This window comes from Camellia sinensis, chromosome 12 (genome assembly GCF_055761805.1).
Source record: "Camellia sinensis isolate YWXY chromosome 12, ASM5576180v1, whole genome shotgun sequence".
Classification (NCBI taxonomy): domain Eukaryota; kingdom Viridiplantae; phylum Streptophyta; class Magnoliopsida; order Ericales; family Theaceae; genus Camellia; species Camellia sinensis.
The window spans coordinates 136,769,117-136,795,471 of NC_138972.1; the positions used below are offsets into that span (position 1 = coordinate 136,769,117).

The 26,355-nt window shown below is 42.9% G+C and overlaps 4 protein-coding genes across 9 annotated transcripts; 1 reads left to right on the forward strand and 3 right to left on the reverse strand.

Moving 5' to 3' along the window:
- Positions 1-5,810: 5,810 nt before the first annotated feature.
- Positions 5,811-6,680, reverse strand: LOC145803899 (uncharacterized). Its single transcript, XM_082897288.1, has 2 exons — positions 6,526-6,680; positions 5,811-6,434 (listed from the first exon to the last, which is right to left on the reverse strand). The coding sequence occupies exons 1-2, from the start codon at positions 6,532-6,534 to the stop codon at positions 5,811-5,813; spliced, it is 633 nt and encodes a 210-aa protein (XP_082753414.1). The 5' UTR covers positions 6,535-6,680.
- A 4,267-nt stretch (positions 6,681-10,947) lies between these two features.
- On the forward strand, positions 10,948-14,988 carry LOC114323331 (protein RMD5 homolog). Of its 5 annotated transcripts, none has more exons than XM_028270902.2 (3): positions 10,948-11,107; positions 11,809-11,846; positions 13,481-14,988. In XM_028270902.2, the coding sequence occupies exon 3, from the start codon at positions 13,504-13,506 to the stop codon at positions 14,650-14,652; it is 1,149 nt and encodes a 382-aa protein (XP_028126703.2). In that variant the 5' UTR covers positions 10,948-11,107; positions 11,809-11,846; positions 13,481-13,503; the 3' UTR covers positions 14,653-14,988. The 5 variants fall into 5 exon arrangements, with proteins under 5 accessions (XP_028126703.2, XP_028126704.2, XP_028126705.2 ...); XM_028270904.2 differs by having other exon boundaries at positions 10,960-11,107; positions 11,815-11,846; XM_028270903.2 differs by lacking the exon at positions 11,809-11,846.
- A 3,071-nt stretch (positions 14,989-18,059) lies between these two features.
- Positions 18,060-18,897, reverse strand: LOC114323333 (uncharacterized). Its single transcript, XM_028270906.2, has one exon. The coding sequence runs from the start codon at positions 18,664-18,666 to the stop codon at positions 18,160-18,162; it is 507 nt and encodes a 168-aa protein (XP_028126707.2). The 5' UTR covers positions 18,667-18,897; the 3' UTR covers positions 18,060-18,159.
- A 1,389-nt stretch (positions 18,898-20,286) lies between these two features.
- Positions 20,287-24,046, reverse strand: LOC114323334 (protein trichome birefringence-like 12). 2 transcript variants are annotated; one of them, XM_028270907.2, is made up of 4 exons: positions 23,378-24,046; positions 22,185-22,322; positions 21,105-21,354; positions 20,287-20,984 (listed from the first exon to the last, which is right to left on the reverse strand). In XM_028270907.2, exons 1-4 carry the CDS (start codon positions 23,896-23,898, stop codon positions 20,712-20,714), a joined length of 1,182 nt encoding a protein of 393 aa, XP_028126708.2. In that variant the 5' UTR covers positions 23,899-24,046; the 3' UTR covers positions 20,287-20,711. The 2 variants fall into 2 exon arrangements, with proteins under 2 accessions (XP_028126708.2, XP_028126709.2); XM_028270908.2 differs by lacking the exon at positions 22,185-22,322 and having other exon boundaries at positions 23,378-24,036.
- Positions 24,047-26,355: the final 2,309 nt, after the last annotated feature.

The window sequence follows — 26,355 nt, forward strand, 5'->3', positions numbered from 1 at the left end:
AATCGGTAAACAGTATGAGGGTTGTTACAAGAGGAATCAGACCGAGGTTTAAATCGTAAAAACCGGGGTAGAGGACGTCGGAATGACCGGGATGACTACCCCCGTGATGACGTTGAGGACGCAAACAGGAGAATGAAGGCAAGGACTGGCATAACCACGGTTTTCAAGATTCCAATCTATCGCATACTTAGCGAAATCCGAGACGAGCAGTATGTCCGGTTTCCTGCTAAGTTGGGCGATGGACAAAAGGGGTACAATCCGCGGTATCGTTGTACGTTTCACCGTGAGAGGGGCCACCGGACTGAGGATTGTTTGCCTTTGCGACAACATTTGGAGGAATTGGTCGCGGCCGGGCATCTGGACCTTTACATTGATGGCGGCGTGAAACCAAATCAGGCTCCAGCCGATCCCAGGGGACAGGATGACCGAGATGCGCCACCACAAGGAGTTATTAATGTCATCCACGGTATCGTTGAACCGGAGCGCGTTTGTGAACTCCGGGGCATGATCAAGAAGGCAGAGCATATGAGGGAAGTTTTGTCAGTGCAACCTGCCATCAAGAGGGGGAAGACAGAGGAGAAAGACGTGATCAGTTTCACCTCAAGGGATTTAGAGCGTATTCAGACGCCGCACAACGATGCTCTTGTAGTAACACTACGCGTCAAAGAATTTGATGTTAGACGGATCTTGATCGACCAGGGAAGCTCGGTCGAGATCATGTATTATGATGCGTTCAAACAGCTCAAACTCCGTGAGACAGACTTGGCTCCGGCCACTTCGCCACTGGTTGGGTTTAACTCGCAGCCGGAGTGGCCATTGGGAAAGATCATCTTGCCGGTCAAAGCAGGATCCGTGGTCAAGCAGGTGGAGTTTTGGGTGCTACAAGTGCCTTCAACGTACAACCTTATCCTAGGAAGAGGATGGCTTCACGCCATGCAAGCCGTAGCATCGACTTACCACCAGGTGATGAGATTCCCCTCGGCTATGGGGGCAATCGAGGAGATTTGGGGTGATCAGGTCATGTCCAAGCAGTGCTTCGTGGCGGTCAACGGGAGCCGGGCTGCCAAAGGATTCGTTCAAATGATCGAGGGACCGGAGGACCAGAGTGTCTTGGATGATGTTGGCACCAAAGCAGAAGACAAGGCAGTTGAAAAATTGGTTGAGGTGCGGATTGACGCCGAACAGCCGGACAGATTCTTCTTGCTCGGTTCAAGTCTCTCGGCCATGGAGAGAACCGAGATGATTGAGTTTTTGATGGCAAATATCGAAGTCTTTGCATGGTCGCCCTACGACATGCCCGGCCTTGACCCAAGTTTTATCTGCCATCACCTCAATGTCTTCCCTGGCGCAAAGCCAGTCATCCAGCGAGCAAGGAGGTCGGCGCTGCATCACGCCGAGGTAGTAGCAGAGGAGGTAAAAAACTTGCTTGAAGCACGAGCAATACAGGAAGTGCACTACCCTCGGTGGATTTCCAACACGGTAGTGGTGCCTAAGAAGAATGGAAAGTGGCGAGTTTGTGTTGACTACAAGACAGTCAACCGAGCTTGTCCAAAAGACAGCTTCCCTTTGCCGCGCATTGACCAGCTAGTGGATTTGACGGCTGGACACAATCAGCTCAGTTTCTTGGATGCGTACCGCGGCTATCACCAGATTGCCATGCATGGGCCTGACCAAGAGATCACCTCTTTCACGACTCCAAGGGGACTCTTCTGCTATCGAGTTATGCCCTTTGGTTTGAAAAACGCCGGGGCAACCTTTCAGAGGATGGTGACCAAAATGTTCGCTCCTTTGCTCGGACGGATAATGGAGGCTTACATCGATGATATGGTGGTAAAGAGCCGACATGAGGCACACCATTTGTCCGACTTAGCCGAGATGTTCGCCATTCTGAAGAAGCACAAGCTGCGCTTGAACGCCTCGAAGTGTGCCTTTGGCGTGGGATCCGGGAAATTTTTGGGATTCTTAGTCACGAACCGAGGCATCGAAGCAGACCCTACTCAGATCAGAGCCGTGCAAGAATTGAAACAACCCAGATCAGCTAAGGACGTGCAGCATCTGGCCGGGATGGCCGCCGCGCTTAATCGATTTATAAGCCGGTCATCAGATCGCTGCCGCCCTTTCTTTCAAGCATTGAAGTCAAAGTTCTCATGGGATGACGAGTGTGACCGAGCTTTGGCCGAGCTCAAAGATTATTTGTCTTCTCCTCCGCTGTTGGTTACACCAGAGCCCGGTGAGGAACTCTACCTTTACCTTGCCGTCTCCCAGCACGCAATAAGTGCGGTGTTAGTCCGGGCTGAAGGAATCAAGCACCTCCCAATTTTTTACGTAAGTAAGACATTGCTGCCGGCTGAGACGAGGTACTTGCCGCTGGAAAAGCTTGCGTTGGCACTGATGATGGCTTCGAGGAAATTGGCACATTATTTTCACGCCCATACCATCGTCGTACTGACCGAGTTCCCCCTCAAGGCCTTGTTTGAGCGCGCAGACTTTTCAGGCCGAATTTTAAAATGGGCGATCGAGTTGGGACAGTTCGATGTGAAGTTCCAGCCGCGCACCGCAATCAAAGCCCAAACCTTGGCCGATTTTGTTGCCGAGTTCTCACCTGGCACTCATCCGGTATGCCCGGTCGACATTGCCGAGGCAGATGATGAGACGCAGACAATGCCAACCGAGGCACAACCAGCTGCCGAAGGTCGCACCGCAGAGTTAGCGCGCGCCATCGAAGTTCCCTCAGTTTGCACGGTAATACCTCCCGGTGCTGCGATGACAGAGTTGTGTATCACCAACCCATCCACTATGTCCGGTACCACATCATCAAGGGGGGAAGGAATGGTTCCTCACCGTTTAGAACTTGGTGATTCGCCTACGGACTTGGGCATTCTGAACCAACTTGCTGAGTCCGGTGCCGAATCCTCAAGGGGGGAAGGAATGGTTCCACACAGCTCAGAACTTGACGATTCGCCTACGGACTTGGGCATTCTGAACCAACTTGCTGAGTCCGGTGCCGAATCCTCAAGGGGGGAAGGAATGGTTCCAGGCAGCTCAGAACCTGCGGCCGGCTTCACACCGCAACCTGGTGTTTCGCCTACGAACTTGGGCATTACGGACCAACTTGCTGAGTCCGGTGTCAAATCACCAAGGGGCACTGACTTTGAACCGGTCAACACCAAACTTGACACCGTACAGCCGAGCAGTTGTGATCCCATTGCCCTTCGCAACTCTCAGGACCCATCTGACTGCTGGAAGCTTTTCGTGGGGGACATGTGGAAGCTTTTTGTTGATGGAGCGTCCAACCGTCATGGTGCCGTCCTTGGTATCGTTCTTATATCCCCGGACGGCCTAACCATTGAGCATTCTATCACACTTGGCTTCCCGGCGTCTAACAACGAGGCTGAATACGAGGCGCTTCTTGCCGGGCTCAAGAGCGCAATTCAAATGAAGGCTGCCGAGCTTCTGGTATATAGTGATTCCCAGCTTGTGGTTAACCAAGTTTCAGGGATTTATGAAGCGAAGGACGACAGGATGGCGAAGTACCAAGCTCTGGTCAGGGACCATATCAAGCAGTTTGAGGCAATCAGAGTCCAGCGGATTGGCCGGGAAGAAAACAGCCGAGCTGATGAACTCGCCGGCCTCGCTTCCATGGTAGATAGCACGTCTCCAAACCCCCTGTTGATTGACTTTCTTCCGCGGCCAAGCATTGAAAACGCCGGGCAGACGGATGTACTCTGCGCCGAGCTAGGTCCTTCATGGATGGACCCCTTGATCTTGTTCCTCAGAGACCGGACTCTTCCAGCGGATAAGAAAGAAGCACACAAAATCCGGGTGAAGTCAGAGCGGTTTTGGCTCTCTCCATCAGGCGCGTTGTATAAAAAGTCCTTCACCGGTCCGTATCTCAAGTGCGTGCACCCGAACAGTGTGGAGGCCTTCTTGTTTGAAGTTCACGAAGGCATTTGTGGCAGCCACATCGGGGGCAGGTCCTTGGCCTACCGAGCTATTTCGCAGGGGTACTGGTGGCCGTGCATGCAGGCCGACGCGCAAAAATATGTCCGCAGGTGCGAGAAATGCCAGAAATTCGCCCATCAGATCCACCAACCTGCCAGGGAACTTCTTCCCCTCACCAGTCCTTGGCCTTTCGCCATGTGGGGGCTAGATATAGTGGGACCATTGCCAACAGCACCGGGCAACCGGAAATTCTTCATCACGGCCACAGATTACTTCACAAAGTGGGTTGAAGCTGAGCCCTTGGCAACCATCAAAGAGAAAGACGTGAAGCGATTTGTCTGGCAGAACGTTGTCACACGGTTTGGTATCCCCAAGATTTTGATCTCTGACAACGGCACCCAGTTTGACGGTCGCCTATTCAGAGGATTTTGTGAAGATCTGAAGATAGAATTCTACAACTCCACCCCGGCCTACCCGCAGTCCAATGGTCAAGCCGAAGCATCAAACAAGACTATACTGGATGGGTTGAAGAAACGGTTGGAAAAGGCTAAGGGCAAGTGGGCTAAAGAATTACCGAGCGTCCTTTGGGCATACCGAACAACCCCGCGACGTTCGACCGGGGAAACTCCATTTGCTTTGGCTTATGGCATGGAGGCGGTCATACCCTTGGAAGTTGAAATGCCCACCCTCAGAACTGAACGTTTTGAGCCCGAACTAAATGCCGAGGCTATTGCCTTGGCGTTGGACCTAGCGGAAGAGCGCCGGGAGAAAGCCCTCATCCATGTGGCCGCCTACCAACAAGAGCTCTCCAAGAAGTATAACAAGACAGTGCACCCCAGACCGTTCAAAGTTGGGGATTGGGTTTTGAGGAAGATTATGGGCAACACCCTGGTGCCTGGAGAAGGCAAACTAGGGGCAAATTGGGAAGGACCCTACAAGATCACTGGTCTGGCTGGCAAGGGGGCTTACCACTTGGAGGACCTGGAGGGAAGAGCCATACCCCGGCCATGGAATGCGGCCAACTTGAAATTGTATTATTTTTAAGCTTTTTACTTTCCTCTTTTTGTAAAGCAATTTTTTGGCTTGCAAAGCAGAATGTAATTCTTTTTGTCAAAATTATAGAATTCATTTTGCATTAGCACTTGGATTATTGTTTTAATGTTACGAACCGAGATGATGTACTCCGGTTGGAAGAGTTGGTGTTTTGTCCAACTTAGGATCACCAACCGAGATGATGTACTCCGGTTGGAAGAGTTGGTGTTTTGTCCAACTTAGGATCACCAACCGAGATGATGTACTCCGGTTGGAAGAGTTGGTGTTTTGTCCAACTTAGGATCCCCAACCGAGATGATGTACTCCGGTTGGAAGAGTTGGTGTTTTGTCCAACTTAGGATCACCAACCGAGATGATGTACTCCGGTTGGAAGAGTTGGTGTTTTGTCCAACTTAGGATTCCCAACCGAGATGGTGTACTCCGGTTGGAAGAGTTGGTGTCTTGTCCAACTTTGGCTTCCCAACCGAGATGGTGTACTCCGGTTGGAAGAGTTGGTGTCTTGTCCAACTTTGGCTTCCCAACCGAGATGATGTACTCCGGTTGGAAGTGTTGGTTTGTTCAACTTAGTTGCAGCCGAAGTGGCTATTTCGGTTCATGAATTTGTCTCGTTCTGCTAAAGTACTTAGACCGTGTCATGTATTCCGGTTCGATGAGTTATACCGAGATAGTTTGCTGAAGATGGAATTAATTACTACCAGGCAAACACTTGGCGAAAATTCAAAATTTTTCATTGATAAAGAAATTCATTACAAGAGGTGGGGACAGAGCCCGGTTACATCTAAAGTATTGAAAGCAAAAGTGCAAAGAAAAGAAAACTAAATCAGGGGGGATAGATTGGTGAATTCATCCTCGGCAGTCTCAAGGTTGGTGGTTGGGCTCGCTTCTTGGGCACCGGGCTCAACTTGACCGGGCTGCACTTCCACTACGGCGTCTTCAGCCTCCGAATCTGTCTCGTCACTCCCTTCTTCAAGCCCCTCCTCGGCCTCCGCTTGAAGCGCACTGAATACATCATTTGCATATGGCACGAGGTAGACCGGTAGTGAAGCTTTGGGAGGATTGGAAAAAACGTCGGTGTCAGAGCCCTGGCCGAGCTGTTCGCAAGCGGATTTCCAGCCAGCCTTGAAGTATATGTCTTGTGTTGCAAAGACTTGCTTCTTGTAATTCATCTCGGCCTCGTTGAAACCCGCATTGTTGGCAGCCCGGCAAGCCTTCTTCTTCGCCTTCTTCAAAGTGTCAACCTCGGCCTGGAGCTCGGTTTGTTTTTTCTCGGCTGCATTCAGTTGACCGAGCAGCCTATTATTGTCATGGTTGGCCATCTCGAGAGAAGCTTTAGCCCGGCCGAGCTCGGCTTGAAGGCTTTCAACATGGCTGGCAGTGTCGTTGGCTTTCTGCCTAAGCCGGTGGATGCGCTCCAAGACCAAATGTTGTTTTTGAATGGCCTGCACAAAGAAGCAAAGTACATCAGAAAGGGGACCGAGCAAGAAGGACCGAGCAAACACTTGTTAAATGTTAAAAAGAACGCCGACTTACCCTGGCCATCGACTTCACGGAAGATTTTACCAGCCGGGTGTCAGGGACGTGGTCACTGCCAACCACGTCGCCCGGTAGGAGAAACGCTTTGGAGAGATCGAAGGCAAGCAAATGTTCTTTGTCTGCCTTGATCGATGCAGTCGCCGGGATGTCCTGCCCCCGGTGCTTCAGCTAAGGACGCCAAGCGGGCACGGGAGCCGGAGTTTCAGCAGGATGTTCGGTTGTCAGCTCGGTGACAAGCTCGGCGGAGGGATCTGCCCTTGGTCTTTTTCCAGCCCGGCGCGCCTCTCTGGCGGATTGCACGGCAGCTGGAGCTGGAGAAGCAAGGGCTACGACGGCTGCACTCGATTGACCGGCAGCCGGGGAACGGGTGGTGACGCTCGGTATCTCGGCTGAGGTCGCGGTTAGAAGGTTTTTGATCCGAGATCTTTTGGCCATTTCTTGCTCGTCGGTTAACCGGATTAATGGGACGTCTGGTAGGGTTGGATCTGGAGGTGGCGAAGGAGCTCTGAGGAAGTCAGTTACTCTACTCCCGCGCGGAGCAGAATATCTGTAAGTCGGTGTGTAGCCGAGCAAGTCGTTGCAGTCTCGGTGACGGTACCTAAGCACGGCCCGAATTGCCTCGACGTTGGGGAATTGGTAGTTGGCTTGCAAGGCTTGGATAGCTGCAAAAGAAACAGGGAAACCGATTAGTAAAACTAAAGAATAAAGTTAACCGAGCAAGTTCGAGTGGCTTACATGAAGAACCGAAGTCCTTGCTTATGAACCAGCCCGGCACCTCGGCTGTTTCGTAGTTGCCGGACACCCAGAAGAAATCATCATCGTGCATATCTTTGTCCGGGGTGCCGGTTACGATTTTTTCCTTGCCCGGTCTTATTTTCAAGTAGTAAGCCAGGCCGTCACCGGTGTGACCCATTGTGTACTGCCTTAATATCTCGGCTAGGCCTAAGTTGGTGCCTAGCCGTTGGTTCAATTCGTGTACGCCGTTGATTATTCTATATGTGTTGGTGGACACCTGTGTGGGTGCCAGCCCGGTTCGGCGGAGGAACTCGGTTATGAGAGGGTTGAGTGGGAAACGAAGACCCCCTTCAACGATGGATAGCACGGTGAAGGGGCATTCCTCCCTACCCCAAGGCGTGGTCTCTTCTTCGGCCAGCTCGAGATGGACGTCGGCCGGGACGCCGTAGTCCTCTCTGAAAGCGGCTAGCGCGGCCGGAGTATCCACAAGGAAGCGGAACTTCCCCATTTGTGGCCGACTTACTATAGCCCGGTTGATGGGTTGGGCACGGTGATAAATTGTTGCAGCTCGGTCCTGAGAGGTTCAGGAATGACAGGGGTCCCCTTGGACTCTGCAGGAAAAGGATGGTAAGTGTAAGTGTGGGGTTTCGCTAAGGGAGCTAGACTTCAGCTCGGTCGGTAAGGGGGCCAAACGACCTCGGTTGTCTGATTAAGGAGCTCGGTCGCCCAAGCAGACCTAATGTTAGCCCGGTTAAGCGACCAAGTCCTTTGGTTATCTCGGTTTTTGCCATGATTGGAACAAACACGTTGTTTGCCCGGTTTGGCTAACTTTTCGGATCAAAAGAAGGCCCAGAGCCCGGTTCACCCCAGTTCTTCGATGTTCTTCAGGAAGACGAAGAACACCAAGAACAGTGGGAGGTTTAGGACGTTTTCTATGGTCTAAGCTCTAAAAGCTACGTTTTTGGGTCCTAATGTGTGCAAAATAAGAGCAAATAGCAACATAGGAGAGATTAGGTATCTTACCTGTGAAGGGCTGAAGGTGTTCTTCCCAAACACGAAAAATGGGAGGATGGCAGTCGAGCTTGGGCTTGAGAGTCGACAGAGATGGAGGCAGCAGTAGGGAAAAAATGGAACGATGGAGGTTGTATTTGTAAGGATGAAAGGCCGCCCAAATTCAAATTCTGGCAAAAACGGCGGGTTGGCTGCCCGATGACCAATGGCAGACCGCCACGTGTCCCCATTTATGGCTTTGGCAGGACTGAAGCGACGGGTTGAAAAGACGAAGAGCCAACCGAGCTACTTTCAACGGGAATAGGTCAGCCGAGGAATATAACCGGTCAAATCTGCGGACAATTACGTCAACTAGCTCGGTCGAGGCTTGGCGTCTTGACGACCGGAGAAACGTTATCTCGGACGAGGTGAATAATCCCAGTCACGCTTCCGCGGACGGAATTAAGGGGCAATTGAGAGGGTGATTTATGCTCCGGTGTTGGGCCGAGGTATAGACCGAACAAGTTGAGGGCCCAGCAGAGCATTGGGCCGAGATGATCGACTGTGCACTCGGAAATGGGCTACCAGAAGTTGGGCCGGGCAGAGTTTGGTCTGTGTGCTGCCCCGGACCGTGCAGAAGCAGCTCGACCAGGAAGTGACCGGTCAGGCTAGGATGCTCGGTCCGAGGATTGTCGAGACCAGACAGACCGAGAGGCCGGCGCTCGGAAAGGCGCGGTCAGCCGAGGTAGTTGATTGCCCGGCAAGAAGGCCGACCAAAGGAGGAGCCCGGGCTAAGCTCTGCCGAGATGCCGCCTAGCCCGGTCCTTCATTCGGTTATCCGGTTAGGCGCTTAAGGTATGAAGCATGGTATGACCGAGGTAGGGCAGCTCGGCTGCCGAGCTCCAGCTATGCTGACAGGCAGTTGAGAGCAGGTGATGAACGGCATGGTTTATGCTGACAGATGGGATAGCAGAACCACGTGTCAGGAGATGACAGGGAGTGGATATGGGGCTCAGAAGGTATATAAGCATGTCTGCGCCCCCCATACAAAACACACGAACACATCTGTAAGGATTTCTTACACTCAAACACTCTCTCCCCTCTCTCTATTCCCTCTAAGGTGTGTGCTAATTTGACCGTCGGAGGGTGTTTCCGGCCACACACCGCCGGGTAGCTCACCGTTATTTGCTCGCAGGTGATCGGACATCGACGGAGCTCGGAAGAAAGGAATACGGGCACGCCGGAATATTTGCTCCCCGTACAACCGTCATTCACATTTACTGAATTTTTGTAGTTATATATATATATATATATATATATATATTTGTATTTGGTAAATTTAAAAAAAAATCATAAAATATTATACTTCTTAAGTATATCTAAATTATGTGTATCTAAAAAATAAAAAAAAATTATTAAAAAAATTAAGAAAAATTCAGCAAAAAAAAAATGAAAAATAACGAAATTTAATTTTTTGTGAGAATTAAACCAAATAAGATGATTTTTATTTCTCTTAAAATGATATGAACAAAATATCAGTATTATTTTATATATATAAAGGCTAAAGAACAAATATGTCATTTTAATTTGACATGGAGTAAGTATAATTTTTTAAATATAAAAAAATTTATATTAAATAGAAACCTTAGGAAGCATCATTATAATTTACCCATTTTATATTTTTCTTTCTTTCAATTATTATTGAACCATATAGGTAGAAGGCATAAAATGGGCAAATGAATGAATGAGAAGTGAAAAATTGTCATTGTCTCACTGATTCAATTTCTTAACATTTTTGGTTGCTTGAATCTCATCAATAAATTCATGACCAGCCTCAATTGTAGGACCTTATACAACCTAACTCATAATACCTTCCCTCCCCCAATAAAACAACTATGATGATAATATTCTTATGACAAAAATTATAAATCACGCCAACTACCAAAAATGGTATAATTCTTTGATATATTCTCCTAAATTAATAAAATGTTAAGCAACATAAATGGTAATTAAAAAAAGGATAGTTTAAGGGTACTTACCTAAAAAAATAGGTCATTTTAATTAACAAAATTAGCAAAATGAGTCTCCGTTTGCGAAGTGGGTTGACTTTTTAGTTTTTTAATTTTTTTAACTATTTTAGTTTGGACTAAAAATTTTAATTTGAGAATGATATTTTGACTTTTTAATTTTTTTTAATTTCTTTTATAAAAAATAAATATTATAATTATAAATTAAATATGACAATTTGTTTGTTACGATTAAAATTACTTAGAAATGGGTTGACTTTTTGGCTTTTTGGCTTTTTTGGCTATTTTAGCCTGGAAAAATGTTTGGGGGCCCTAATTCTGTGGCTCAAATGTGGCTCAAATGGCCAAAACGACGTCGTTTTGGCCATTTTGATGTTGTTTTGTACTCAAAACGACGTCGTTTTGGCCATTTGAGCCACATTTGAGCCACAGAATTTGGGCCCTCTACCATTGCTCTTTAGCCTGGGCTTAAAAGCTTGGTTTGGGAAGGGCTTTTTGGCTTTTTGGCTTTTTTGAGTTTTTTTGTGAGAGAAGAATGTAATGATTATGGGTTGGATGTGATGTTTTGTTTGTTATGGCTAAAATAGCCTATTTTGTTTTTTGTGGCTAAAATAGCCAAAAAAGCCTCCAACCTCCCTTGCCAAACAGAGGCTTATTTTATACTTTTAGGCCCAAAACTACTTGTCACACCTCTGCCTACACGCTTCTTCCTCTCTCTCTCTCTCTCTCTCTCGTCAGTCGCACTGATGCTCAGTTCCCCTTCTCTCTCAGATCTCTCTCTCTCTCTCTCAGGCTAAATTTTTTTATCGAATTTCGACCTGATTTAGGTATTTCTTTAATTCTCATTTCGTAATTCTGTCCTTCAAAATTTAATTTTTTCATTATTTTCTTTGATTTTGTTTTGTTTGTAAGATGTTGATGACTGGGATTGAATACTAAATAATTGGTTTTGTAATTTGGAGACTGGGAATTTGGTGTTCAATCCTTCATAATTCCTTCTCGTTTTCACATCACTGTTTGGCTGCTGAGAAAACTGTGCAATCAGAAAGGAAAACAAAACCTCCATTGGTCTGTTTCCTTTTGTTTGATTTCTGATAATTTTAGATTCAGTTAATCCTTGAGAAGAAGTTTCAGTTCCTGATGATGGAACTGTACATTTCAAAACTTCAAAATCTTCTCCTTCTTTTATTTTAAATTTTAAAAAAAAATGTCCCAAAACTTAATTGAACATGGTGGTGACCTTTATGTTTTTTTATTTTTTATTTATTTATTTTATTTATTTATTTTATTTATTTATGTTTGTTTTTTGAATTGTGATTGAACTTGATTGACTGTTATTTGTTAGAAGAAGCATGTTCATGTATTGAGTTTTGATGTTATATTATGTCTCTCTGTGTATGTATTAAAAAAGATTAATTTGGGTAATTGTTATTGTGGGAGGAACTGTTTGTGAAGCTTGTTTGAGCACAAATTTACTTTGTCATAGTTTAGTGGTTTTACATTTTTGACGCGTAATGAATTTTGTTAGCTGCAGGCAACACCCAACTGTGTACACGGTTAAGAAAGGTATTGTTCTTTTTCTTGGAACTTCAATGTCCCCAACCCAACTGTTTCCATGTTGATGTTGAGAAATTTATAAGCAAAGAATCAATTAAACCAAAATTTTCATTTAAGGCTATAGCTTTTTGCTTCTTCCAACTAGTCCTCATCTTCATCAAGTTTTTCTTTCTGTTATTATGTTTTTGTTTGTTTGTGGCAGAGTTGTGCACATCCTAGATTTGATGCATCAACAACCCCTTGATGATGTTTGCCGAATTTAAACTTCAAATGATAATGTGTCAGTTTTTTTTTTCTTTTTCATTGATTAATTTTTGTGCCAAAATTTATTTTTACGAGACGTTGTAACTGATATTTAAAAATATCTGGATTCTATGGAAGTTATTTTGAATTATTTTCTCCAATTTGCAAAGTTGTTGGATAATCGACCATATTGGTTGAATAGAAATGTCTTGAGAATAAAAACCAAAGTAACTGATTGGTTAAACAACATTTGACACTAAAGTACGAAACAATTATCCGAGTGGAAGGCTGACTTCTTTCTGCCACTGGAGATTTAAGATGGCAGAATCTTTTTAGTAGACCATTTACAGAATACAATCTGTAGGTACTGTAAGCAGTAAGTTATCATACATGAGTACAAGTCTTTGGTTTGTCACTTCTGAAGGTGGTGATCCAGCAACCAAAGTTTACAAGTTATGAATGAATTAGGGCCACATTTGTTGCCAAAAGTATCTTTAGTTACCTTTAGTTGCCTAAAACATCTGGCATCAACTGCTCAAATGATCCAGAAATTTAGAGATTTTATTTGGTCAGGGAGAGTCAAGAATGTACCCTATATAGGTCAATTGGATATTTGGATGTCTGTGAGCTGAGAAAATATGGGGAGTCTAGTGACTTTATGTTTTTGTTACACTTGAACTTCTTTACAGAGGATAAGACTTGAAAGACGGAATATATAGTTAATGCTTGTGTTACAGTTTTAACTCTTTTATGCTGGACAAGGATTCAAGATAAAAATGCATAGTTAATACATGGATTCACCATTCAACATGGATGAAACACCACAATGTTCAACATAACTATTTGCCATTTGGCCATTGCTATGTTAACAATTAACTTGTATAGTTTATAAGCCAACTAAAGGCCCTTAATTTGAATATTTAAGCTTAGGACGAGATCAAACAGTATTGCAGACCCTAAACTGACAGTGGTGCTCTGAGGTTGATTATTTGGATTCAGATTTTGATTTGTTGTCAAATCTATGGTTTTGCGGATTTTATTTTTTTTAGAAATTGATTTTTTATTTATTTATTTTTGTAAATTGTCTAGAATGAAGGCTAGAATAGATTTTGTATGCAATTCTAATAGAAGCAGCATCAGGATGCTGGAGTGCAGTTGCAAGAAACTGGGTTTATACATATAATCTTTTGAATAAAATCTTGTTTGTTGGATGCTTTTGTGTCTCCTAATATGTTAGATTTATGAAACTAATTAACCTAAGCGTGAAACTAGGGCCTCCCCTAACAATTCCTTGATCCCATCCTCTCAAGATAATAATTACTTAGAGCCTTTATTTTCCTTTTTCTTTTCTTTTGTTTTTTTCAGATAATGTTAACTTTTGCCAACCATTTGTCTTACAGGATCTTGTCAATTCTACTAGTAAATGGATCTGAGTACCATCAGAGATGCATTTGATCGAGTTGCCAAGAAGCAAAAGTTGTCTACTTCTAAATCCCAGGAAGTCATAGACCAAGTTGGCCGTGAAATTGAACAGGCGTTGGCAAATATCCAGTCCATTCAGGACCTCACCTCTCCTGCACCCATCCTTGTAGAACTTAAAACTAAGCTGAATGCGATTGGCCCACACAACCAGCTTGAGGGATCACAAAAGGAGCTAAACATAAACCTAAATAAGTACCCAAAGACCCTAGAAAGATTTTTCAATCCTGACATATCTAAAGCATACAGAAATGTTGATTTTGACTCCCACATCGTGAATCATATCATTGCAAGCCATTTTTACCGTGTAGGTCTGTTTGACATTGCAGACTGCTTAATAAACGAAGCCGGGGAGCCAGAGGCCATTTTCCTCAAATCTCGTTTTCTAGAGTTGCATCAAATACTGGATGCTATGAGGGCTAGAAACCTCAAACCTGCTCTGTATTGGGTCTCTACCAACCGTGAAAACCTCGTGCAGAACGGTTCAAATCTTGAGTTGAAACTTCACCGCCTACAATTTGTGGAGATTCTCCGGAACAAAAGCCAAGCCGATGCGCTGAATTATGCTAGGACTTTTCTTGCTCCTTTCGCTACCCTTCACATGGACGAGATCCAGAAGCTCATGGGTTGCCTCTTGTGGGTAGGAAAACTCGACAGATGTCCATATTCTGAGTTTCTGTCTCCTACCCATTGGGAGAAATTGGCCGAGGAGTTGATGTGGCAGTTCTGCAGTTTCTTGGGGCAGTCATCGGAGAGCGCATTAAGCGTGGCAGTGGCTGCTGGGGTTGAAGGATTGCCTACTTTGTTGAAGCTGGTCAATGTGATGGCAGCAAAGAAGCAGGAGTGGCAGGCGATTAAACAGTTGCCGGTGCCGGTGGATTTGAGGAAGGAGTTTCAGTTCCATTCGATATTTGTGTGTCCGGTGAGTAGGGAACAAGGCAGTGAAGAGAATCCGCCAATGCTGTTGCCGTGTGGGCATGTCCTTTGCAAGCAATCTATCATGAAACTTTCCAGAAGCAGCACTCGAACATTTAAGTGTCCTTATTGTCCTCTTGAGGCTTCTGTTGCACAATGCAGGCAGCTGTGCTTCTAATAGGCATCTGTGAAGGTGTCTCTCTCTCTCTCTCTCTCATAGACTGAATTTGTGGTATTGATGTGCAGGTATTGTGGGTTATGTAAATAGATATTCTTTCTGAATTCATGTGTTACTTATTCACGTGTCCTACCAGTAATCAACTTATATTGCTTAGCATAAGGAAAATGATCCACAAAAAAGGCATGTGATTTTCTATCTCCAAATCGCTATCTCAATGTACTTCTAGTCGTAAGACCATGTCTTAAGATTCTTGTGTGTTGAGATTCTCACACAATTTTATGATTGACAATTTATTGGGATAGAGAAATATAACTATATCTCAAGATTCTTATATAATGTTGTGATTGACAATGTATTTGAGTTGGCTTGTGGCCCAGCTTGCCAGCCTGTTTGAGCCAAGCCATTGGGTATGGCTTGAGCCTAATGTTTTTTCACCCTGGTCCATTGGCCCTGCCCAAAAAGCCTGCCAAGAGCCTCGACCCAGTCTACGTTGATCCGTAGTGGGAAATGGGAATCGCAACTTCGGTATAGAGGACCAGACCAGCAATGAGGGAGGAAAGAGAGAACCTCTACCACACCACCAGTCATGTCTACGGCTGTTTTTTTTTTTTTTTGGTTGCAAATGGGGCCGAAGCCGAAAGACCCCGGAGTATCTTCCTCTATCAATCTAGCCAAATCCTCAGGAGGGAGAACAAGAAAATCATGTTGGATCATTCGATGAATAGCTTTCTTGACAAGGAAATTCGCGCATTTGTTTGCCCCACGTTAGATAGGTTAGATATCACACTCCCAATTACACGCTAGATAGGTTAGATATCACACTCCCAATTACGGGCCAGTACCTCCCTAATTTCTTGAGAGCATCTCCAATGCACTAGGCATATAATACTTGTTAGTTAAAATGCCTAGTGTGATTCACTTTTTTCAATTCCAATGCACTAGGCATATGATTAGGCATTTTGCCTCAACTCATATTCACTAGCTACATGTAGCTAGCCTTCAATGCTAGGCAAAATGTATTCAATCATTAGGATCATTTCCCTCCATCTTTGTTGTTGACGTGACATTCTATAAAATTAATAGTATTTAGATAAATAGCTAAAATAAAGAGCATGGTTGGAGTAAAAACATAAAACAGTCGATAGGCAAAATAAAATATATACTTTATAGTAATATTTAGATAGGTAAAATGCCTACTACCATTGGAGATGCTCTGACAAACATTGAAGGGGGGATGAACCTTGGCAGACTTTAATACAGATAGGATGTATTTGATTGGTCAGATGGGATAAGGGGATTAGAATTCATTGGACTTAAATTTTGGAACTGTGAATCTCCCAGTCTATTTGGTTAGATTGGATGTGTATCTTGTGTTTGTTTTCTCATGGAATTAGATGTTTGGAAATGATTATTTTTTTAGTGAATTCAATGTTTGGTTAAACGGACTGGATAAGATAAATGAGTAAAAAATTATTTCACTTTTTCAATTGTTTACCAAGTAGTAGTAATATTAAACATATATTTAATATTTTAATTATCTTTAGTTAGATTAAATAAAATAAATTTATTTTAAAAAAATTAAATAAATAAATATCAATAAAAATATATGTTATTTTTTAATTAAAATTTTAAATAAATTTATTTTTAAAAATAATAATAATTAAATATTGAAATTAAATAAAACATCTATTAAAATTTAAATAATGAAATTAAATAAAATATAAACAAAATTTTAAAATAAAACATCAATAAAATATCAATAAAAAATTATTTTAAAAATTAAATAAATAAAACATCAATAAAAAGTTAAATAAAATTATTTTATTTTTAAATTAAGACATTTAAATTTTATTGAATTTTACTAAATATAATACATAATTAAATAATAGATGGTCAAAATGATCATTTCACCACCTAATCCCCGATGAAAATTGTCTCACAATCCCCAGATAATATAAATCCACATATGGGGGTTAAGAAATCCGGCTGGACTCTATGTCCGACGGATTAAAAAAAAAACAAATGCTGAATAAAAAACTTTTTCTAAATTACAATCCTAACAGTAAACAGTCCTCCCTTAATTCGGCGAATCAAGCGCACCCATAGAGTTTCAACGTAGTCAGATTCAACAATCACCTTGCCATCAGCCAAACCAATTGCAATCCAAGCCAAACAGATAGCCCATAACTCCGCTGCAATAACAAGGACTGATCCGATGTGATGCCAAAAACCATCAATCCAGTTTCCTGGATTTGACCGAATGATCTCATCTGCACCTGCTGAGCCTTGCGCTTCCAAAATAGAGCCATCAACATTGACGTTAATCCAGTGAGGAGGGAGAGAGACCAAGGAATATGCATTACGTCACGGCCACCCTTGAAGGTGTGGTTCAAACTTTTTCAACTCAATGACCTGCCCCTTGATGATATCAACAGGATGAGGAGGCATACAGAAACTTGGAACATATAACCGTTTGTTATGCTAAAACCAAAGTGATGAAAGGGAAGCCAAAAAAATCAAAGGCGAGTTATATTATAGGATGTAGACCAAGGTAGAAAGGCGATATTAAAATCAACTCACTTAAGCAAAGGAAGTGTCAGGAATTGGAGCCAGCAAGAGGGAGGAATAAGCTCTTCCCACACTTTTCTTGACATTTTACAATCCCGCAAGGCATGGAGTAGAGTCTCACTACAATTCAATACTCACAAAAAAAAAACAGGTTGAATCAGAACTCAAACATCTGTGTAATCAAAAGGCATTGGTGAAAATATGACTCTTTCGGACCAGCAAAGCAAAGTGTTTCCATCGTCCGATCATATCTACTTCACTCGATTATATTTATTCCAACTCGATCACCCACGTGGGGTTATGGACAGTCTCTCTCATTTTCTTTTCTTTTCTTTTCTTTTTTTCCTTTGGTGATGCCTCTCTTCTCTTCTCAAGCTAGAGAAGAGGCTTTCCTAGAAGAAGCAAATTTTCAGGTATATTTCTTGGGAGCTGTGCTCCTACAATGAAATGTTAATTTCAAGATCCCTACCCATAACCCATTAAAAGCCAAGATTTGTTCATAATAATAATTTTAAATATACATCATAAATTTAAACTGTTTAGATCATTTTTTAGTTTAAAATCTGAGTTATTCATTCACATATTTGATTATGAGAAAAAAAATATATTATGATTTTTTTTTTTCATTTTCATAAAAAGATTAAAAAATAATTATTTCATTATTTTATTTTATTTTATTTCATTGAGTCTTACGCTACATTTGGAATGAACAAGTTTGGTAATTAATTAAATACTTAAAAAAGAATAATTTATTCTCAACAGTTTTTTAACGTATTTTTGTAAAAAATTTAAAAATTAATTCCCAAACAAACATCATAATTCAAGAAATCCAAATATGAAGAAAAATGATGATATATCCAAGGAAAATTGAGAGTTATAAACCACCACAAGGAATCTCTAATATCACAACAAGCAAAATCAATAATAATTGATTCTCTATTTGTTAGAAGAAGAAGAAGAAGAAGAATGTGGAGTTGGGTTGTGATGCTTATCCTCAGCTATATGTTCTTCAACCATTTCTTTAACAGACCTAGCTGACAATGGATGAAAATTCACACCCCACTCTGAAACAAACCCTTTAACCAAAACCCACTTGTCCTCTTCACCACCACCACCATCTTCTTCATCATCATCCATTTTCTTCCATTTCTTCTTCAGTTCCTCTGGTTTCAACCCCAAGTACTCACAGAGCTCTGTGAACAACAGTTGTCTGCTCTTCTTCATCGCCTCTTCTCTCTGCAACTGATGGCTATCCATCTTCTCTACCTCGGCGGCTAAATCTGATACGAGCTCTGAATCGTTGACGCTTTTGGTGCAGGAGATTTGGGGTTTGTTGGATGTGTTGATGGTGAGATGGGTTATGGAGGGGAAGGGGGACTGGGTGTGGAATTTTGTTAGGTGTGAGAAGATTTTGGGATGGAGGAGGTGAAACCCTAGAGCCATTTTGAGGGTTTGGTTGTGGGTTTTGGGGAAATTGAGGTTTTGATGTGGTTGGAATGTTTAGATTGAGAGCGAACATGAAGTGATGAAACAGTAGGAGTCATCTAGGGCTTCATGGTTGTTCTCTTTTTTGCCCATAACCAACTTATGTGGGGAATAAAAGAACAAAGAAAAAAGAATAAAATTTACATTGATGAAAAAGCTTATGAAGTTTTCCTTTATCATAATATGAACTAAAGTAATATTTTGAAGAAAAAAATAATATAAGAAAAAAATATTGAGCATAACGATGAGGTACACTGATCAATAAATAATTACAAATGAAATCAGATAAATAATTTGTCTCTTATCATCACACGTTCGTGTAATTTTTATTAAATTGTTAAATAACAAGACATAACTCACCTAGCGAATTTTAAAATTTAAAACATACATAAACAATGATCAACGGTGGAGGTATCATTGTCAACCTAAGTTTATTTTGGTTTTTAATTTTATAAGGTTTGTAAAATAAATTATTTACACTCCTATAAAAAAAATTAAATTATACAATCACTAATCATATCTGATCGAACTATCTCTCCAATTAATTACCAACGAGGTTTAGTTATATCCAATCAAACTATCTCTCCAATTAATTGCCAACGACGTAGAAGAGGTGGCTAGAATATTACGAAACAGGCTCAAAATCATTATAACTGAGAGGGTAATTTGTAAACAAATTGGGCCGAGCTAGGAAAAGTCTTCTTTGAAAATTAGGCCGCGCAATAAGCCGAGATAAGGGCTGGTGTAGCTCGGTCTTAAGCCAAGAAGACATCTCATATTTCGAATTTGAGCTGAACTATGGGCTTCAAGTAGCTCGGTCCCATGTTGAATGAACTCCAAGCTGGGCAGAGATACTTTGGACCGAGCTACCTAAACAAGTGGGCCTAGTGGTTAGCCGAGGTGTTGGTAAGAAAGGAGGCTAGGCTTGGTATAGTTCGGCCGAATGCCAGCTACTTCATTACTTAATTGAGTATATGACCGAGGTAATCTAGCTCGGTTAGGTTGCATCAGCTTAAATAAAGGAGGTAACCATCTTACTTGATTGGTGGAAAGCAGAGTGTTATTATGATAGACATTCTTCATTGAGCTTGAGACTCGTAGGAGGACTCTGTTAAGGAGAGTAGAGACCTATTAGGATTGTGTAAACCATCTCACTTGGTTAGTAGTGAATAGGGTGTGTGATTCCTAGAAGGATTCTTATAAGGAGAGTTGGAATCCTACTAGGATTGTGCCAGGCAGAATCTATAAAAACTCATGACAGCACCTATAGACAGGTATCACAATTTTGACTCTCAAATATACAGACCTTATTGTCTATTGTCTAGTTGCTGACTTAGGCATCGGAGGGGTTTCCGGCACACACCCGCTCACGTTTGTGTTTTCAGAGAGTAAAGCGACGACGTTTGGAGGAACTCAATCTTGGTCAACATGATTATACGAGAAGATTATTTTGTACTCATACAATAACTAATTAGACATGGCGTAGGGGCATTTGCAATCCAATCTTTCCCACCAGAAGTGATCAATGAAAATTGTAGCTAGAATGTTATGAAACCCAAAAGGAAAAAGATGCAACAATTTCTTTAAAAAAATAATAATAACAATTTAATGATTGTTTTCCACAGTTCAACCCTCCATGTCATTTCTGTATCAACTAACCTGCCAGCCACCCAACTTTTTATACATCCTTAGAGAGAGAGAGAGAGAGAGAGAGAGAGAGGGGGGGGGGGGGGGTTGGGCATGAAAGAACAAAGATAATTACTACGGTGATCACCAAATTTTCACTAAATCAAACTCCCAACGCAACCAAAAGAAAGTGGTATTCAAATCTTTAGACAAACTTGACTGTGCTCATACAGCGCACGAACCAAGTCCTCACTTCTTGCTCTACTATGTCCATCGGCAAAATCTGCTCAAGCTTTTCCATTTCCATTTCCAGTTCTGCACGAATTCATGAAAGGGTATTCTCAAATCAAATTTTGTTTTTGAAGTCATTACCCTGTTTACATGCTACGATGAATCAGTTGTGACAGGATATCAACCCACGTGTCTGGAACACCGGGTAGGCACCAGTGCATGCAGTCCTGACCCCAGATTGCCACTGCATCCTGCTTTCCCAACCAAATGGCTGGATGGGCATCAGCTCTGAACTCACTCAAACGAGTCAGATCAAGTAACTGAATATCAGTGGCCCGTAAAGCATCTTCAATTAGACGGTTCAGTTGTCTTGCTTCTTTGTTCACTCCATTGTTGCTCGGATCAAACCACAAGTCAAGCTGTCCAGTTATCAAAGTTAAATTCCTTTTTTTTTTTTAAAAAAGAAAACAAAGACAAGGACCTGTAATTTATTGACAAAGAAATTGGCGAGGCACAGAGAAGCAATTATCAGTTCATACCTGTAGTTTCTCAAAGGGCTCATTGAACAAGCAACTACCATTTTGATTCCAGTTGCCACCATAAAAATGTCTTGGTGATTGCAATCGCCAGAACTTGAGCGTCTTTCTTGGGAATTCTTTTTGTATGTGAGAAACCATACTCTCAAGGACAACTCTAAGTCCATCCAGCATCTGCAGGGGCGGAACTATTGGTTGCCCAGCCTTATAGAAAACAAGAGGTGTCTCTTTTGGGAACTTATCATAGCCCCACCTAGGAAAAAAAAAAAAAGCAAGTAAATTGTTAATTCATAATATGTGAAACTATTATTATTATTAGGGTTAAATACAATGCCGGTCCCCAAACTATGTGCTCTGTTACATTTTGGTCCCCAATATTTCAATTGTGTTATCCAATTATATGATCCCCAGTGACATTTCCGTCCAAATCCAAGACATAGTGCACAAAGAGATTGAGGACTGGGTATTTTTGTCCAAATTTGGATGGAAATTTTTCCATCCTACCCATTTTTCTCCTCTCACTACCACACCTATGCGTGTGTGCGCGCACGCGCGCATGCACCAAGGAAAAAGGACAGAAGGGGTTGAACTAGGAAAAGAGATTCCTTTGTGCTTCCTGTCAAGTCTAGTATTCATGCCCAAACAGGTACAAGACATCTAATCCAAATAGACAAGCCCATAGTTTCCAACAATGAAATATAAGTCAACTTCTAGTCCCAATCCCACAGCACCATATGCAGTCCAGAAATGAGCCCCTTTTTATGTCATTGAGATAATGGCCTTGTTTGGCAAAGGCTATTTTTTCTTTTTTGGACAAAAATTCACAAAAAGACAAAATAGGCTAAAATAATCAATAAAACAAAATGTCCCATCAAACCCATAATCATTTCACTTTTTCTCTCACAAACATAACATCCAACTACAAAAAAATCCAGCCATCTTCTCAAACACAAATATTTTAACCCACTAAAATAGCCAACTTTCCAGACGAGATGAATGATAGATTTCAAATTTTATATATTTCGTCTTTGGCAACATTAGTTCTACTTTTTGTTAATTAGTAAAAAGAGAACACAGAATTACCAATGGCCAGTATTAAAAATAAGGGCATCGTAGAAGTTGGTGATGTCAGCCCAGGCATCTGCCGGAATATCAACATCTACTCGATATATTCCCTTCAAACCATCATCATTAGAGACTGCCGACCGTTTTGGTTGCCACCTTATTAGATCAGTCATGAGCATGTGAGGCTGCTACTTTGAAAATGAGATGAATATATCAAATGATATTTTGAAGCATAGGTTATTAAACACTCAATTAACAAGGAAAAGCGTACTTAAAAGCAAAACAAGTATTCCAACTTATTTTTTATATCTGATCCAAATCATCTAGGTAAACACATGTATTGATTTGTTGGATTAGTTTCATGCATTGAAACAATATGAACAACACAAACCAAACCAAACTAAACCAAGTCAAATAAAACCAAGCTCCTTTTTAACTTTTTCTCAAAACAAACAGAACTTATTACTAGCTGAAGTATACTACTCACAAAATCACCATAAAACAAAGATGACTAAGAATGGGAAAAAAGTTGCATCAACACTGTCAAGTTTTATAGATAAATTAGTGCATATAACTCAAAACCAGTTAGTCAAGTTTGCCCCAACATTCACCCAATTCTGTAATATGAAATGAAGTAGCAATGCACTTGCTATTTCAACAATTGTGAAACCCCACTTAAAGCACAAAAACATTCAAGGCCTTTTGATAAGGTGAGAAATGTGCGAGAAAGTATTAGCGGTAAGAAAGTGATGCAAACGAGTGAAAAGTGTAAAGGAATTTATTTTTTTTTATTTTTTTGGGTAAGCATTTGGTTAAAATGAATTTTTGTGAAAATGTTGTAACTTGTAAGTAATTCAGAAGTTAAATATCAACTTACTACTAAAAAAAACACTTGTGACAGAAATGTAACCTTCTTGCACTTTCCAGCATTCTCATTCTAAGCAATTGCACAAAAGGTTCCATTTTATTCTCTATCCTGCACTTTTCACCACTCTCATGCAAAACAATTGCACAAAAAATTCCATTTTTTTTTCCTCTTTCCCGCACTATCTATTTTTTTCATGCTAACCAAACTCACCCTTACACAAATTTCATCATAGCACATCAGATAAAGAAACACTGCATCAAGCATACACCATAAATCAAGCTAAGGCATACACGCACATATAGTATCAAACAACATTCAAAGATAAAAATCCCAACATTCTTACTCATGTTTGGCAAGCAACACAGCTCGATGATAAGCCACAGTAACATTGAATTGGGGAAAGTAAGCACCCCTCCAAGCCCCTTTTCTCTTCCACTTCTTCGCACCCAAATCAGCAACCCTAAGAACACAAAGGAAAGAAACCAAGAAATTCTCATTCAACGAATCCCCAACAAACCCAATTCTCTTATTCCTCATCAAACCCAGAAACCTTAATGGATCGATCCGTGGCAATTCGCACTGTTCAGGGACCCATTTCCACGAATTGATCCGACCCATGTTCTCTCTCTTGTTCCTCAAGCAGTTCCAAGCGTTTCTGTGGAATGGGCAGGTGTCATCGTAAATGGGTTTTCGATTGGGGTCTATTACCCAATTGCCATTGAAGAGATCGCATGTGGGTGGTGAAGATTGGGGTTTGGTTGAAGAAAGTGGGTAGAGAGGGAGGAGGGTAGAGTAGAGGAAGATGAGAAGGAATGTTGGGAAGATGAGCCATGTGAAGAGTGTTTGGGATAGTTTAGAAGCCATTGTTAATCATTGCTTGTCATGAGGAAGATACACATATACAAGTGTATGAGAGAGAGTATACCAGTGAGAGAGAGAGAGAGAGATCTGCAACGGTGAAACTGCATAGACATCTGGTTTGCCTGAGCCGAGGGATCCGGATCGAGGTCTATTTCGGGCTGTTAAAAAAAACAAAAAAAATGAATTTTTACTTTAAAAATAAAAAAAATAAAATAAAAAAATGAACGTGGTTTAATCTGTTTGGTAACGTTTACGTTTTTAATTTATATTTATAAAAATTTTATAAACTAGTTTTTGTTTATTTTTTGTTTATTTTTAGAAAAACATAAACTACAAACGCGTTTGGTTTAGACAAAATGTTTAAAAAAACTTAAAAATATAAAAAAGAGTGAGAAATGACAAGTGGTGACGAGTGGTGGCGGCAGAAGACGGTAGTGGAAAATGATGATGGGTGGTAGTGGCGGAAGACGGTGGTGGAAAATGGTGGCAGGTGATGGGTGATGGTGGCAGAAGACGGTGGCAGAAGACGGTGGTAGAAAGTGGTGGCAAGTGGCAAGTAGGTGGGTGAGTGGTGGTGGCGGAAGCCGGTGGTGGAAAGTGGTGGCAAGTGGCGGGTAGTGGCGGCGGAAGATGGTGGTGGAAAGCAATGACAGGTGGGTGGATGGTGGGTGGTGGATGGCGGGTGTTGGTGGGTAGTAGCGGATGAGTGGTAATGGTAGTGGGTGGGTGACGTAGCGGGTAGTGGGTGGTGGTGGCGGGTGGGTGGTGGATGGTGGTGGCGGTTGGGTGGGTGACAGGTAGCTGGTGGGTGGTGGTGGATGGTGGTGGCAGGTGGGTGGTGGCGAGCGAATGGATGGCAGTGACAGGTCGTGGGAGGTGGCGGGTGGGTGGTGGTGGCAGGTGGGTGGTGAGTGGTGGTGGCGGATGGATGGATGGATGGCAGTGGCGGGTGGTGGGTGACAGGTGGGTGGTGATGGTGGTGGTGGCGGGGGGTGGATGGTGGTGGCAAGTGGGTGGTGGGTAGTAGTGGCAGGTGGTAGTGGCAGGTGGTGGTAGGGGATGGGTGGTGGTGGCGGAAGACGGTGGTGGAAAATGGTGGCGGGTGGTGGCTAATGTTGGGTGGTAAAAAAAAAAACTCAAAACTTAAAAAGGAAACACATTTTTTGGCCAAATTTATAAACTGAGACCACTGATTTATAAATAAAAAATTTACCAAACAAATTTTTATTTGAATTTTTAAAATTTTTGTAAATATAAACTGAAAATTGAAAATGTGGTGCCGTTTGGTAACACTTACGTTTTCAATTTTCTGTTTATATTTACAAAAATTTTAAAAACTCATATAAAAACTTGTTTGGTAAAATTTTTGATTTATAAATCAGTGGTGTCAGTTTATAAATTTGGCCAAAAAATGAAAACACAAAAAATGTGTTTCCATTTTGAGTTTTTAGTTTTTTTTTTTTTTTACCACCCAACGCTAGTCACCATCTGCCACCATTTTCCACCACCGTCTTCCGTCACCACCACCCACCCCCCAACCACCACCACCACCTGCCACCACCACTCACCACCCACCTGCCACCACCACCACCACCTGCCACCACCACTCACCACCCACCTGCCACCACCACCCATCCCTCGCCACCCATCTGCCATCCACCCAACACCACCCACCACCTGCCACTACCATCCACCGCCCGCCACCACCACCCGCCACCTACTTGCCACCACCACTCACCACCCACCTGCCACCACCATTCATCACTTGCCACCACTAGCCACCCACCACTCACCACCCACCTGCCACCACTAGCCACCCACCACCACCAGTCACCTGCCACCTACCCGCCACCACTACCCACCACCCACCACCCACCACCACCACCCACTCGCTACCACTTACCACCCGTCATCGTTACCCACCCACCCATCCACCCACCACCACCACCACCACTACCACCTACCCGCCATCCGCCACCCACCTACCACCACCACTCGCTACCAGCCACCACCAGCCACTCGCTACCACCCACCACCAGCCACCGTCACCCACCCACCCATCGTCACCACCCACCACCACCTGCCATCCGCCACCCACCTGCCACCACCACCTACTACCCGCCGCCGCCCCCGCCGCCACCGCCGCCACCACCACCACCACCCACTCACTACCACCCGCCACCCTCACCCACCTACTCACCAACCACCACCACCCTCTACCTACCCGCCACCACCCACTACCACCCGCCATCCGCCATCCGCCACCCACCTGCCACCACAACCACCACCACCACCACCACCCACTCGCTACCACCCACCCACCCACCCACCCACCACCACCCAACACCACCAGTTACCCACCACCCACCGTCACCACTTTCCACCACCGTCTTCCACCGTCACTTGCCATTTCTCACGCTTTTTTATATTTAAATTTTTTTTTAAACATTTTGTCAATTA